At 33.2% G+C, this 15,484-nt stretch overlaps 1 protein-coding gene across 7 annotated transcripts in view; it reads right to left on the bottom strand.

The window, feature by feature from the left end:
* Positions 1-8,985: 8,985 nt before the first annotated feature.
* Positions 8,986-15,484, bottom strand: part of KLF5 (Kruppel like factor 5) — a 71,422-nt gene continuing 64,923 nt past the window's right edge. For all 7 annotated transcript variants that reach the window (XM_031958474.1, XM_031958473.1, XM_031958471.1 and 4 more), the window contains one exon: positions 8,986-10,442. In XM_031958474.1, coding sequence (XP_031814334.1) covers positions 10,264-10,442 — 179 coding nt within the window. In that variant the 3' untranslated portion in view covers positions 8,986-10,263. The remainder of the gene's footprint in view (positions 10,443-15,484) is intronic.

The following is a 15,484-nucleotide window of genomic DNA, read 5'->3' as shown; positions in this document are numbered from 1 at the left end:
ATAGCATGAATCAACATGAGAATTTGTACATGTCCCTAAGTCCTAGAAATAGTTCAAAAGGAACCCATTGTCCATTAGTTCATGTGCCAGGAATTTAATAATTCCTGTAAGCTTTGAAGTAAACAATTATGTCAACTATAATCTTACATTGTTTTTGAAAATTTTCATATTGTAACACTTAAGAAATGAACTGAAAAGCTTAAAGGGCTATAAGTTATACTTGCTAACAGATTATTATAACCAGCTAAAATATTGTCTCAAGGTTACCACCCCATATTAATTTTCCAAAACTAATGGATTAAGAGAACATTGTACACAGCAACAAGATGATTATGTGATGATGAACTGTAATGAACTTGGATCTTTTCAACAATGAAGTGCTTCAAGGCAATTCCAATAAACTTGTGATGGAGAGAGCCATCCAAAAGGAGGGCTATGGAGACTGAATGTGGGTAACAATATAGTATTTTCATCTTTTTTTTGCTGCTGTTTGAATTGGATTTTTTTGTTGTTGTTTGCTGAGCATAATAAATGTGGAAATATGTTTGGCAGAACTGCATATTTAACTTATATTAGATTACTTGCTATCTAGAAGGAAAGGGAGGTGGAGAGGGAGGGGAAAAATTTGGAACACAAAATTTTGCAAGGGTAAATGTTGAAAACTATCTTTGCCTGTCATTTTGAAAAATAAAAATTAAAACAAAATAAATAAAACTAATGGACTGAGCATAAGGCCTGGAGTTAGAAAAACTTAAAATTCAAATCTAGCCTCAAACATGTACTGTATGACCCTGGATAAGTCACTTAATCTATTTGCCTCAATTTCTTCAACTGTAAAACAGATAAGCACAGCGTCTAACTGACATTGTTGTAAAGACCAATGAGACAAAATTTATAAAGCACTTAGCAAAATACCTGGCAGTTGTTATCAGTCTGTATCTATACCTGTATCTGTTTATCCAGCTATCAGTCTGTATTAGTTATGTCTAGTTCTTCATGACCCCATTTGGGGAAAGATACCAAAGTGATTTGCTATATCCTTCTCCAGCTTTTTTGACAGATGAGGAAACTGGAGGCAAACAGGGGAAGTGATTTGCCTAAGCTCACACAGCTAGTCAGTGGCAAAGGCCAAATTTGAAGTCAGATCTTCCTGACTCCACTCTTGTCACTCTATTCATTGTACCAACTAGTTGCCCCCCAGAGTTAAATACTTATTTCCTTCTCCTTCCTTTAGCCTGACATTTAACAAAGATCTTTTTTAAAAAATATTTTATTTTCCTCCAGTTATATGTAAAGAAAGTTTTTAGTATTCATTTTTACAAGATTTTGAGTACCAATTTTTTTTCCTTCTTTCCTTCCCTCTTCTGAAGATGGTAGTAAGTTTGATATATAGTTTATACATGCGCTATAATGTAAAATATATTTCCTATAGTCATAGCTGTGAAAGAAGAAACAAAAGGAAAAAAAACACAAGAAAGAATAAATGAAAAAATATGCTTCAATTAACATTCAGAGTTCATCAATTCTTTATGTAGTTATGGACAGCATTTTCCTTCATGAGTTTTTTGTTGCTAAGAACTAAATCATTCATAGTTGATCATCACAAAATGTTGCTGATACTATGTATAGTGTTTTCCTGGTTCTGCTCATTTCACTTTGTGTACCAGGTTCATACAAATCTTCCCAGGTTTTTCTGAGATCTTCCTGTTCATCATTTCTTATTGCACAATAGTATCCTATACATTATACACCACAGCTTGTTCAGCCACGCCCTAATTGACGGCATCCCCTCAATTTCCATATTTTGCCATCTCACAAAGAGCTACGATATTTTTGCACATGTAGGTCTCCCTTTTCCCTTTTTTTATGACCTCTTTCGGATACTAGGTCTGGAGACCAGGTCGTAATATTTCTGGTTCAAAGGGAGTACACAGTTTATACCCATTAGGCATAGTTCCAAGTTGCTCTCCAGAATGGCTGAATCAGTTCAAAAATCCAACAAAAATGAATGCATTCATGTCCCAGTCTTTCCACATTCTTTCCAACATTTATCACTTGCTTTTTTGTCATGTAACCAATCTGATAGGCATGAGGTGGTATCTCAAGAGTTGTCTTAATTTGCATTTCTCTAATCAAGTGATTGAGCATATTTTTCATATGACTATAGATAGCTTAGATTTTTTTCATCTGAAAACAGCCTGTTCATATCCTTTGCATTTATCAATTGGGGAATGACTTAACAGAGGTATTTTGTATTTATTCACAGTATAAATATTCTATTTATATTCTGCAAAATAAAATTTGCACTCTTGATAAACAATTCACTCTTTCCCATGGACTTTAAAAATAAAAAATGATTCAGAAAGACTTCAACTAAGACCAGCAGGATTTTAATCCTGCTTATGACCTTTATTTTTGAAGACAACCAATGACATCATGGAGTGATAACTTTAAGAGTAAATTGGATTTGAGGCAAAGCTGCATAAAGTCATCAACCTCACTCTCTTCCAGATTAGACTCCAATGGCAAGACAAAAATCAGAATGACTGGCAATGACCTTGAATGTAGTGAATAACCTTGACTGGCAATGGTTTTGAATGCTATGAATAACCTTGGCATCTTTGATGTCTGAACAAGCACTAAGTACTCCACAACATCTATTTTCACTGCCTTCCTTGGCCACTGAAATAAGTTGTTCTCATCTGCTCATTCACCTGGGGAAAGTTTTCACATCCCCCTAATCCACCAAGGGGTTTGAGTTCTATGAGTTACTCTTCAATCTGAGTTCTGTCAATTACCCTTCAATCTGGTTTAGTCCATCTGCTAGCCAAGATGATTTGACTAGGACATAACCACTGTCCATTTTTTTCCCCTTCCTTTCCCTTCCTCCTCCTTCCTTCCTCCTCTTTTTCCTTTCTTTTTTTCTTTTCTTCATATATCTGAACCTCTAGATTCATTCTGAGTCTATACCACCTAACTGACTAGATGCATAAGAGGCTTAGGGGAATTCTACAGAAGCAATTCAAAAATGATTAGTATGATCACGGAAATTACAATCCTTCCTTTCCCAGTTTCCTTTCTAGCTCCCCCTTTTATATAGATGTCAATAAATTACCGGGAGAGGAAGGGTCAGGAAGCTTATACAGGGCAGGTAGATGGTGCAGTAGATTCAGCCCAGGCCTGAAGTCAGGAAAACCTGAATTAAATACTATTCTCAGAAGACTGGCTATGTGGCTCTGGGCAAGTCGCTTAGTCCTGTTTGCCTCAAATTTCCTCAACTGTAAAATGAGCTGGAGAAGGAAAAGTCAAACTACTTCAGTTTAGCCTCCAGGCTATATAGGTCAAATTTTCATTTCAACTGAAATAGTCGTAGTATTAATCAGTAGGTATTTATTAAGCACTTAATGGGCCCTGCATTTTGCTAAAGATACAGATCCAAATCCCAGATAACGAAAATTATCAATCACTTTTGATCATTTAAAAATTCCATTTTCTTGTGTTTTTTAAGCTTCCCCTATTAAACAAGAAACATTTCATAACCTCAGTACTTCGTTATTACCAAATTATAGTTTTAATTTTTTAAACTTTCATTTTAGTCTCACAGAAGAAAAAGATAACAAAAAAGCAGTTTGGTTAGCTTCTGAGACCAGGGGTTACATTTGGTTAGTGTTGAATTAGGCCCTCCCTATATAGCAGTTTTTATGATGTTATGACACAAATGTGAATTTGATTATTCCAAGTGATTTTATTGGTCTTTGTTGCAAATAAGCGAACTTATTTACTATACAGGATGATTAGATAAGCACTCACTAGTCAGATTCCAAAGAAGTCACATTCACTTATTTGGAATTATGTGGGTCAAATTTGATCTAATTTCTAATTCATTTCATCACAGCCTGTGATATAATCAGAAAAACACTGATGCAATAACACAACTATAAAAACAATCAGAGGGAAGGGGCACATTAAAAGTAATCTCAGAATTTAAATATTTTTTCCTGCCTTAGCTGATATTCTTGACCCATTTTCATATTAGGTAGGCCAGATCATGTTTAAACACAAATCTACATTCAGGCCACAAGATTTTTTTTTTTTTTTTTTTTTTTGCTGAGGCAATTGGGCTTAAGTGACTTGCCTAGGGTCACACAACTAGGACGGTTAAGTGTCAGACCAAATTTGAACTCCGGTTCTCCTGACTTCAGGGCTGGTGCTCTGTCTACTAGCTGCCCCAGCCACAAGATCTCTACAGCTATTTTATAAAGAAGCTAAAGCCCAGAAAAGATCACAGTTTCATTCATACCCAAGACCGATTTTGAAATATAGTGCTCTTTCCTCTAAATTATTTCATGTAACAAACTGGAATTAATATTTTAATATATTTATAGTTGTGTTTGATTATGTCTCTAAAATAGGGATATAGACATAGTCCTTTTTGCTAAAAGACTAGATCAATTGTTTCAAGATTTAGTCAGGGTTTGTTCATTTTTTTGTTGTGCAAAACATGTAAGCGAAATGTATGATTTAATTTTTAAAAATAAAATCAACTAAACCTATTAATAATTTGGAAAAATATTTTAGATATCAATTTGCTGAAATTTTCTTTTATCATCATAACAATTCATCATGCTAAAAAAAAAAAAGAAAAAGAAAAACTCAAAAGCTATACAAGTGATGCTCAGGTTAATGTCATTGATGTCTTTGCTAGTTAGGTTGTCTAAATGACAGTTTTTCATAGCCTAGGGCTGGCCTCTCTTTATCTTCAAGCCAACAACATGACTTCTTTCCTTAAAATTTAAATTTGGTTAAATTTGGTACTATATAATTAACAAAGTGAGTTTTCTTTTTACTTAAATTGACAATCAATGAACAAGAATTTGTTGAGTATTCCCTAGGTGTTCAAAAGAGATTTTAAAGTCTTTGGGGATAGGGACCAGTCCTATTCACAACTCAGTAGCCCCCCACATCAGAATATTTGGCTTATTCCAACTGTTTGCTGAATGAGTATTCATTCATTAGGTTAACAAAGGATGCAAAGTAAGTCTTTGTCCTCTGAGAGTTTTTTGAGATGATAATAATAAATACTCACACACTCTCTCCAAATAGTAAAAATTAAAGTTGTACAATGGCACACTAGAAATACTACTGGACTGATGAAATAGTCTTTAAAACGGGAGAACTCAAACTGTTTTGACAAATGTATAGCACATGAGTAGGAAGTGGAGAGGGTCAAGGACCTTTCAGTTTCAGGGAACTAAACCAGGGATGGATCCAGGAATACAATGTGAAGAAAGAAGTGATGGACTGGAAGTATAACACTTGATAGAGATGGTAGCCTTAGGTACCTTAGGAGGGCTTTGTCATTTAGACAATCTAACTAGTGAAGAGTACCACCTAACAAGGGAACCAGCTAATATAATTCGATTGAACTCATCTGGGAGCACCTTAACTTGGGGTACACAGATTCCTAAGTGGTTCATGGATAGGTTTTAGAGAATCTGTGGACTTAAATAGAGGGGAAAATTATATGCTGGTTTCAAATATATTTGGTTTCTTTTAAAATTCTATTTTTTAAAAATTTTATATATTCAACATCATTATGAAAGTAGTCTTGAAGAATTATACTTTGACCAACATCTTCTACCATAATATTGCACAATAAATTCAGTATGTATTAAAAAAAAAAAAAAAAATGAGGAGTCCACACTGCCAAAGGGGTCTAACCTGATTTTCCAGGCAACCTTCAATGTAGATTTTTTTCCTGAGGCGATCTATCCTAACTTAGATGTGAACAATAAGAATCTCCTCTGCAACACCCAGGAGATCTCATTATTAAAGACCAGTGACTCTTGGAGCAATTCATAACACATAAGTTCTCCTTTACATCAACAATTGAAGCTACCATTTCTGTTCATGGAGAAAATAGGAATTAGTGACAAATTCCATGGAAAAGATAATTCTTTTTAAGAGAATGTATACCATAGTGAATGCAGAGGTTTGTTTTTTAAAATGGTGTTTCAAAAAGTTTAGGTCCTTTATGATCAAATCTCAATTCACGGACAAGAAAAGGAAGTCAGAAATCTAAAAGGATGATTGGGGAAAATTAAGAAGCCAGTATTACTTATGCCAATCGTATGTATAGTGATTGAAAAAATTTATAGTACATAATCAGTTCATGTTTCCTAAGTTATCTGTTCTAAGGATATAGCCACCACTAGCTTCCATTCCTGATCCTCTCCATTCTCATTATCTTTTTTTTGGGGGGGTGTGGGGAGGGAGAAGAGACGCCAGAGTAAAGTTCCTAAAAACATGCAGGAACTGTGATATGATAGAAAAACACACATTAAAATTGGGGGTCTAGAGATTTAGGTTCAAAACTATCCTAACAGTACTAGCTTTGTGACTTTGGGCAAGTTTTTAATTTCCCTATCTATAAAACAAGGAGGAATAAACATATTCAAAATATTTACCTTAGAAGGCTACCATAAACCACCACTACCACCCAGCACCAAACTTTTGTAAACCATAAGATACTATACAAATGAATGACTATTTTTTACTCCATCCCTAAGGTTCACAAGCATAATGGTTCCCCAATACACACAAAAAAAATCAATTTAACATGTTTTAAACATCTACCATATAAAAAAATCCAAACATCACACGCTTTGATCTGGCATTCACGTTTCTCTAATACAACTTTCTAAATTGTTTTTGTTTCACACATGATTTTCTGGTGTTGAGAACACTACAGAATCTAAGTAAGTCATTAGAGCTCAAGCATGAACAAATTTCCACCATTAACACCAACCAGTTTGTGCTTGAAGACTTCCAAAGGGAAGGGTTACCCATTATCCCTTGAAACGGCCCATTACACTTCTAGACAGTTCTATTTTTTTGATTTCCTGACACTAATCCTAAATCTGCCTTCTTTTCATCTCCCGACCCATTAATTCTGGTTCTGTTTTCTAGGGCCAAGCAGAATAAGACTAATTCCTCTTTCATGTAACAACCCTTCAAAAGCCTCAAGATACTTTTCATGGCCCCTCAAATCTTCTCATTGCCAAGTCCAATCCTCACATGATGCAGACTCACGACGACACTTGTTACCCTCTTCTGGACATTTACCTCCTTACTAAATGTAAATGCCCTAAAATCATGGGGCAAGAATTTTAATACTCCAGGCTGAGAAGTGATGATGCAAAATACAATGGGACTAGCATCTTATATGTTTTTCAATGCAACTCAAAATCACCTTGGTTTTTTTGACTCTTAACATATCATATAGCTTGCACTACATTAAAACCCCTTGAACTTTTAAGAATTGCTGCCTAGATATGTCTTTCCTCTCTTGTTCTTGTGAAATTTCTTACAACCAGGTTTAAGATTTTATATTAACTACTCAATTTTCTACAAGATCCAGCTCAACAATGTTTAGTTTGTCAAGATACTTTTGGTTCTTGTTATCTCAATGTCTTATCTATTTACTTCTGGCTTTTGGTCACTGGTACGCTTCTTGAGCCTTTATACTTATTTTCAAAGTAATTTTTAAGAATGCTAAAAACCAGAGAGCTAACCATGGACAGATCTTGGAATATGCCACTGGAGAACCTACTATCTTGACATAAAATCATTAACTGCTTTTTCCCAATGGTTCCCAATCCATTCAATTATATTATTTCACCTATTTTTCCACTTTCGTAAGACTATCCAAAAATTTGCCAAAATCTCCAAGTTCTCCTTACCTACCAGACTTGATCTATTTTCTTTCCCTTTACCCTCCTCTTTCCAATTTTGGGTTAATTTTTCCATTTTCTATGATCTTTCAAATATCACGAGAGTGACTCAGCAATCTTACTGCCAGTTCTTTCAGATCCCTAGGGTACAATTCATCTTGGTCAGGTGACTTGAATTCATCTAGGGCATCTAGGTAGGTCCACTGTGACAATCTCCTTATCTCTCCAGTAAAGATAAAATGCAACTTCTTAAAGGGAAAGTTGGGGGAGAAGATGTGTGCTCCATTGAAAGGTCAAATGTCTTGCAGAGGGTCACACAACTAGTATTCAGAGAACTACTTGAACTCAACTTTCTGAATCTTGTGTACACTATGACTGTCAATAGACCTTTTTCCAAACTCCACTCACAAGCTAAACCATATTTAGTCCTGATCATAGTCACAAGGAGGATAGAACAATTAGTTAGTAATTATGCTTCCCCTTATGCTTCCATTCTAAAGGCTAATTACATGTTAGATCTAATCTTGGTTATCTTAAATGAATGTTTTGGCTACATAAAATGCTATCTTTAAACATTCTTGTGGATTTTTTCATTTACTAATTGCCCCAGTAAGGCAGTAACTTTAACAATTTGCTTTAGGAATGGAATTTATTAAGTGTTACTATGACAATTCTTAAGTTTAAAAAAAAAAAGGGACTTCATCTTTTCCAAGTCCCTTGTTTAATATGAAGACTCAAAACTGAAGATTAAAATGACTCACCAAGATGATCTAATCATTCTATAACAAACTACTTTCTCAAAAGCAAAAATGAGGTTTAATACAATGAAACACCATAAATATTTTAGGCACTTTTTATTTTTCAAAAAAAAAATTGTCATAATATATAAACATTTCATTCTCTCAAAAAAAATTCTACAACTATACAGCTGTTTGCTCCATTATTTGCATAGGAAAACCACAATACAAAAATAAGGGGGGAAAAGAAGCAAAACAGCAACCAATTTATGCTTTATATGTATGTTTCCATGTATAAACATATTAAGCCTCTTACAAAATTATTTACACCATGTGTTAACTATTTACATTTCTTTTAAGAGCAACTTTTCTAACAAACAAACTATAATTTATCAAGTGTATGTAAAATTGTCTTCTAAAAAAAAAGTTACTATACTTCCACAAAATAAATAGAGACAAACATATTTTAAAACAAAATTAAATTTTCTTTTTTCACTTGAGACCCTTTTTTGGCATTTTGCTTATTTATTCTGCCCTTTGGTTAACAGCATTACATTACTATTCTATATTGCATAAATGTAGCAGTTGCATCCTTAAATTTTCAACATGTCATTTAATATTTAAAGGCAGACACTGCGTCAATATTAACAATGGATTAACTAGACTGCACTGTAATTTAAGTAAAATTACTGTGTCTTTTTAATCTTACTGTACATTACTATAAAGTACATGCAACATCCACATAAAATAAAATTGGCATTGAACCAATAGTACTGCACAAGCTAACATTTCAGTATACAAAAACTGCATCATAAATCCTTCTTTAGTGATACTGTGTTTAGCTTATTGTAAGAGGTTTAACATTTTATATATTGTAACCTATCCTCATCAAATCTCTGCCGTTTACAATTTATGTAAAATGCTTTGCCCCTTTAAGCAACCCTATTTCAATCAGTGCATAAATTTTGCATTTTAAGTACATCTGAATGATTATCAGTGTTTTTACCCCTCAGGATTTTGTTTTGTTTTGTTTTACAACAAAGTAACCTTGGTAGTGTTTGAAGAAGTTAACTTAAAACAAATTCCATGTGAAGATAATATTGTTATTTTCAAATCAGTACTTTTGATTTTTCTACAAGAATTCTAAAAACTTGTAATAATCCTAGAGCTGATCTGGACATTTACAAAAATTTGTATAGCAAATATATGCAACACATTCTTTTAAAAAAAAACAAAAACAAAAAAACCCCACACCTTTGTTCAATGGCTGCTTGTGAATTTCCACATACATTGCTTCTTCAAAGAATTCCAGAACATTTAAAACTCCATGTCAAGTAAAATCTTGACATTGTAATTCATAATTCCATTCCATGCCTGCCAAACTCATTTGTGTTCTAAAGAGGGTCACAATAAATGACGGTGCTTACGTTAAAAACAAGGCGAAAGTTCACCATCCCCTTCCAACATAATCCCTCCCCCTCCCTTTTTTCCCTTTAAAACAAAACAAAAAACCCAAACCTACATACTCAAGGTCTTGAGATGTGACTACTTGTTAAGAGATGAAACCTGCCAAATAAAGCCATATATATTACAGCACGCAATATCAAGTTCTTAAAATGAACACTTTGGTATTAATATAACATATTCCCTGTTATCTCTCAAATATACAAAATATACACTTCCAGTTTTCAATTTCTTTATGTAAGTTCATAGTTAAAAATTTGCCAAATCTAACTGCATAACATCAATAATGAATTGCATAGACTCTGACAAGCCTCAAGAAACAGTTCATCTCAATTCTGGTGTCTTTTCATGTGCAGAGCTAGGTGATCAGAGCGAGAGAAGCTCCGGTTACACACTGCACATTGAAAAGGTTTGGCTCCTGTGTGTTTCCTGTAGTGACGTGTTAATTCATCAGAGCGAGCAAATCTCCAGTCACATCCTTCCCATGTGCACTTGTATGGCTTTTCACCTGCAACAATTAAGGAATATAGTACGTTAGAGATGGCACATTCAAATAAAACAGATAGTATCATCCAAGACAGAACAAGGAAAAGGGGAATTATAATAGCAATCATTTATGACTCACCATTTCTATTGAGATTTTTTTATTTCCAACTGTTAACGTTTTGATGAAAAGCCAAGATTCAAAGAAAAGGGACATATAATATATGTGATGTTAATAAACTGGGACTAATCCTTCTCACCCTACAGATGAAAAAGAAGCTAGCTTCTAACCTTAGCCATGACTACAAAGCAGCAAGCATCAAGACCAATATGGATAACACCCACTCTCAGATTATCAGAACATAATTTATATCACACTAATTAATTCATTTGTTAACATGTCTTTGCCTTTTTTGGTGCTCTATTCTCAATAATATCAAATACAACCTGAAATTTCCAATCCACTTTTGGAAGTGATTAAATCACTAATCTTGTCAAAGACCAGTTTACTTAGTATTTGCTAAGTAGATTTTTTTTTTAAACTGATACTTATTTTCTATGGTTGGTAAATAGTTGTAAATTTAGCTTGAGAGTGAAAAGATCCAGCAGAATGTGGTTAATTTACATATCAAAATATATATGAAAAGGTAAATTAGTTTTTAAAAAAAAGTCTACAAAAATCAACATAAACACTGTACTGTCCAGCAGTCAAGACTTTAAAATATTGGGGCTGAAGAGAATAGGAAGAGGTAAAAAAAAAGGAAAAACCTAATACTTTTAAATATCTGTATTCTGGTACTTTATTAAATGTTAAGTTTTAGCAATGAAATTTTATTTGGATGCTAAAATTAAGACTTTTCAGACCAAATGATATAGTTTCAATTTGTAGATAACAATTTCAGCTACACTAATAAGTATGCCTTGACAAAACAATAGAATCATTAAATAAAATGTTATATACCAGGCCAGGCCAAAAAAAAAAAAAAAAAAAAAAAAAAAAGGCTATAGTGATTGAAGTAAAAATGTTTTCCTATTATTTTCTCGAACAGTTAAACTTTACTTTTACTTAGTGGTTGAAATCTTATCTTGTACTCTTTTCTGCCTCTGATAAAAGAGTGCATAACTAAGAAGAGTGGGAATTAGTATATTTTAAAAAAATAATTATTCTATCTCAAACCAGGAGCTCCCTCCCATATCTTAAAATTTTTATATGTATTAGGAGGAGGTATAAGAATATGTAATTCCAAAATTGCACATAATCAAAGTTCTTTTTAGTTAAGACTTTCCTTCATATTCACTTCAAAGTGAATTTCAACTTAAATATATTTTCAACCCAATCTAAGATACTCATCCCATAAGTACATTTCCAATGTTTCAATTATTTACTTCAATACTTCAAATGATTGCTCACTTTTAAAGCAAACAAAGGACAAATGGAGCTGAGAATAATCAATTATATAGGACCTACTACCTGCCAAATACCATGCTAAGAGCTTAAAAAAAAAAAAAAAAGTATTTTATTTCATTGGATTCTTAATACCCTGGGAAGTAGAGTTCCTCTTATGACTCCCACTTTAGAGTTGAGGAAAACTAAGGCAAAATGGTCATAAATTGTTTTGTTTGTCCAGAGTCACACAAACTAGTAACATCTAAAGGTCTGATTTAAACTCAAGTTTTCTAAACCAGGCCTACACCTCTAATCACTGTACCACCAGCTGTCCCCTGGAGGAACTGGACATATGTACGTCTTGATTACTTTTAATATTTTAAGCCTGTTTATTTTGTACATATTTAGGAGGACTTAATTTCTGACTTACAGATATAGCTATCGCTCTTACTGAAAAACATTTAGAAGTAAATCAAAATAAGGCTTTTTTTTTTAAACAAGGAAGGAAAGGATTTTTTTTAAAATTCCTCATGAAAAATATACAAAATCTGGAGCCAAGTACACTAGATATGTACTTTTCTGCTATTTATTGGAAAGAGTAATTTATTCCTGGTTTCTGTGGTGAGAAAAAAAATTGCTTAAAATTACCTTATTTTAAAAGAAATCACTCGAGCCCTTTGCTGAATTTAACGAGCAAGAAAAGACTGGGTTGTCAGGATTTACCTTAAAACAAGGGACAGTAGACCCTTTTGTCTGATATTTTTATTGGCTATGAAGCAATATGACTTTGTCGATAGTCGGAAAGTTTACTTTACTGATTGTGTGAAATACAGTAGCCATTAAGTTTCTGAAATTTTGGTTCTATTCCAAAACTGTGTGCTTATAGATTAATTCAACCAAGAATAACCCTGATTTCTTAGACTGTAGTTATTAGAGTCTGATCACTGTATCAAGCAAATATTTTACTGTAAAAGCAAAACTCAGCTCCTCCTCCACTTCAGGGAAGCTTCCATGGGATTTGTTAAAGTGTCAACACGGCTCAAGTAAAACACCATGGAGGAAGCTGGTACCAACTTCTGGCCAAACAGCACACTCTAACCCTTTCTTCCATAGCCAGAAATACTATACACAGTACTTCTGGGAAACTGAACTGCCTTCCTTTAAAGTTATATTTCAACAAGATTGAGGTTTCATAAGTTTAATTGGATTTTTGCACAAACCTCTTTCCAATGCTATCAAATTTTCAATATTTTGTTAGTCTCTTTCAACAAAAAAAAAAAAATGTATTTTTAAAAGTTCTTGCAGTTGATATAAAGCTTTCCAACATCTTAGAAAAATTATGTTTTCACAACTTGGAAAACAAGTTCCCACTTTCTTTAATTTTATGTATCACATAATTCTATTTTTCAGAAATATGAAAAATTAGCAATCTTAATATTTTATGAAAAAATTAAGTTAATTATGCATCTAAAACAGCCTTCATAGAGTAAAAGCTTTGAATAGTAACTGTACAAGGAGAAAATGTTTTAAGAAAGCAAATGACATTAAGAATAGCTGACTAATTTTGCTTCAGTATCACATTTAAATATTCCATTTGCAAAATAGACAACAGCTGTCTTGAATGATTTTAAAAATACATAAGTTTTGTTCCAAACTATGCATTGATTATAAAGTCACTAGTGAAATTTAGCTTAAGAGTGGCGGCTTAATGGAGGTAGCATTGGGGTTTTAAATACCTAGACTCTCTGGAACCACAAAAGTGAGAATTCTGGCAGCAGAGAAGCTCTTTTTAAGATTGAAAGGTCTCAACTTAAAAAGAAGATTCACCTTGGCAATTCTGAATGTTATAATATAGACAAAACTGTCTTATATATTTCTAAAAAGTAGCAGTATAAGGTGAGAGAAAAATAAATGTCATTTTTCCTCTTTCCAAAGGCAACTTAGTTTCATTCTGCCAACAGACTATATATTTGTAAATCTTTCAAGAGTCATAAGCAGCTACCATTTTAAAAGATGGCCGTTCATCTCTTAATGTATTTGCCAAATGCACAGAAACTAGTCAAAATATTAAAATCAGATAATGCAATTGGAAATTGTTGATTGAGAAGGACCTGAATTTACAAATGAACCGTTTAGTCAACTTCATAGCTAATACTTATCATGAGAATATTGTCAAGATTCTTCTAAGAGATGTGGCAATACTTCTAGAGGAGAAACACTTTTCTGCATCATTTTAAAATAGTCATGACAGCCAATTTCTTTCTCTTTCTCTATTGTAAATCAATCCAGTAATTGACTACAAAGGCAATAATTGAAACTTAAGTCCTGGAAGGCTATACAAAGTAGATCTTCAACCTCTAACAGGTCCTCCTATCAAAGTGAATGCTGGTCATCTAATCTGGAAGTCCATTAAAAAGGAGTCACAGCAAAATACTGACCACAGTAATTCCTGAATATCCTTTATTAAAAGAGAGAAGGACTGCAGAAATGAGTCAATGGGCAGATACCCACACCAATGAAATAAAATTTCTAAATTACAAATGAAATTGAAAAATGAGGCAGATAAAATCAGACTATGCTTACTGTGTCTAATAGGTGCCAACACTATGCTGAGAAATAAGGGGAAATACAGAAGTAAAATGAGAAATGATAGCTTCCATTCCAGGTCTTAATGACTATTCCTGTACCATGCATATACATTATATATGTATATACATATATGTTCTGTTTAACTGATGCCAATGCTCAACCTATCACTTATTTTTCAGTTTTTGTAGAGAACAGATAAACATGGTTTAAGTCAATACTCAAGAGCTCCCTGGTATTCTAAAGCACTCTTTCAAAGGAAAATATAGTTTCTCATGATTATTTCTGTTACAAACTTTCTGATGTAGTTTCTCATGATTATTTCTGTTACAAACTTTCTGAATTTGTAACATGGGTGTTTTATTACCCAAAATGTAAGAACTGTTGTTAATGGACTATGAGATAAACTAAGATCTTATATTCAGAATCAGAAAGACCTCAGAGGTCAATTACCCCAAAGCCCTTCAATCTTCAAGTACCATCAGAAACCTAAGAGTTTCTTAATCTGGAATAAATTTGGGGGTGAAAGAGTTTCACTAACCTCTAATCTCTCACTGAAATTTTTGAGCTTCAATTGTTAAAAACCATTATTTTTAGATTATAGGCTTCAATTATAAAACTTTCAAGTACACTGACCCTTCCCTCCTCCCCAAAAAAGTCCATGACACACAAAAATTTAAGACGTGATTAAGGAACTATATCCTTTGGGATATTTTGCTCTGGTGTTTATAGTTGAAGTCCCAAAACACTACTGCTCTATCTTCACTGAATAGGAAGTTAGGTGTCAAGTCCCTCATTGGTATCAGACAGACCTAGAATTTTAGTACAGCTCAACACACAATTATCTGTGCAAATCATTTAACCTCAAGACAAACTAATCTCCTGCCTACACTTTAGGGAGCTTCTACGCCAACAAATAAAATGGCAAGTGTCTAAATGCTTTTCATATTTAGACAATTTTTTTTTTTTTTTTGATACTGGATCAACTTCTCTAGGGAAGTCTTTTCTCAATCAGAAAGACAACAAAATTTTTTCTTCTTCTCAACTTAAAATTATTTTCAAGTAAATTAACCTGCATACTTGCTTTGCAGTTT

Source organism: Sarcophilus harrisii, chromosome 3 (assembly GCF_902635505.1).
Source record: "Sarcophilus harrisii chromosome 3, mSarHar1.11, whole genome shotgun sequence".
NCBI classification, from domain to species: Eukaryota; Metazoa; Chordata; class Mammalia; order Dasyuromorphia; family Dasyuridae; genus Sarcophilus; species Sarcophilus harrisii.
This window is presented reverse-complemented; position numbering and strand designations above follow the sequence as displayed.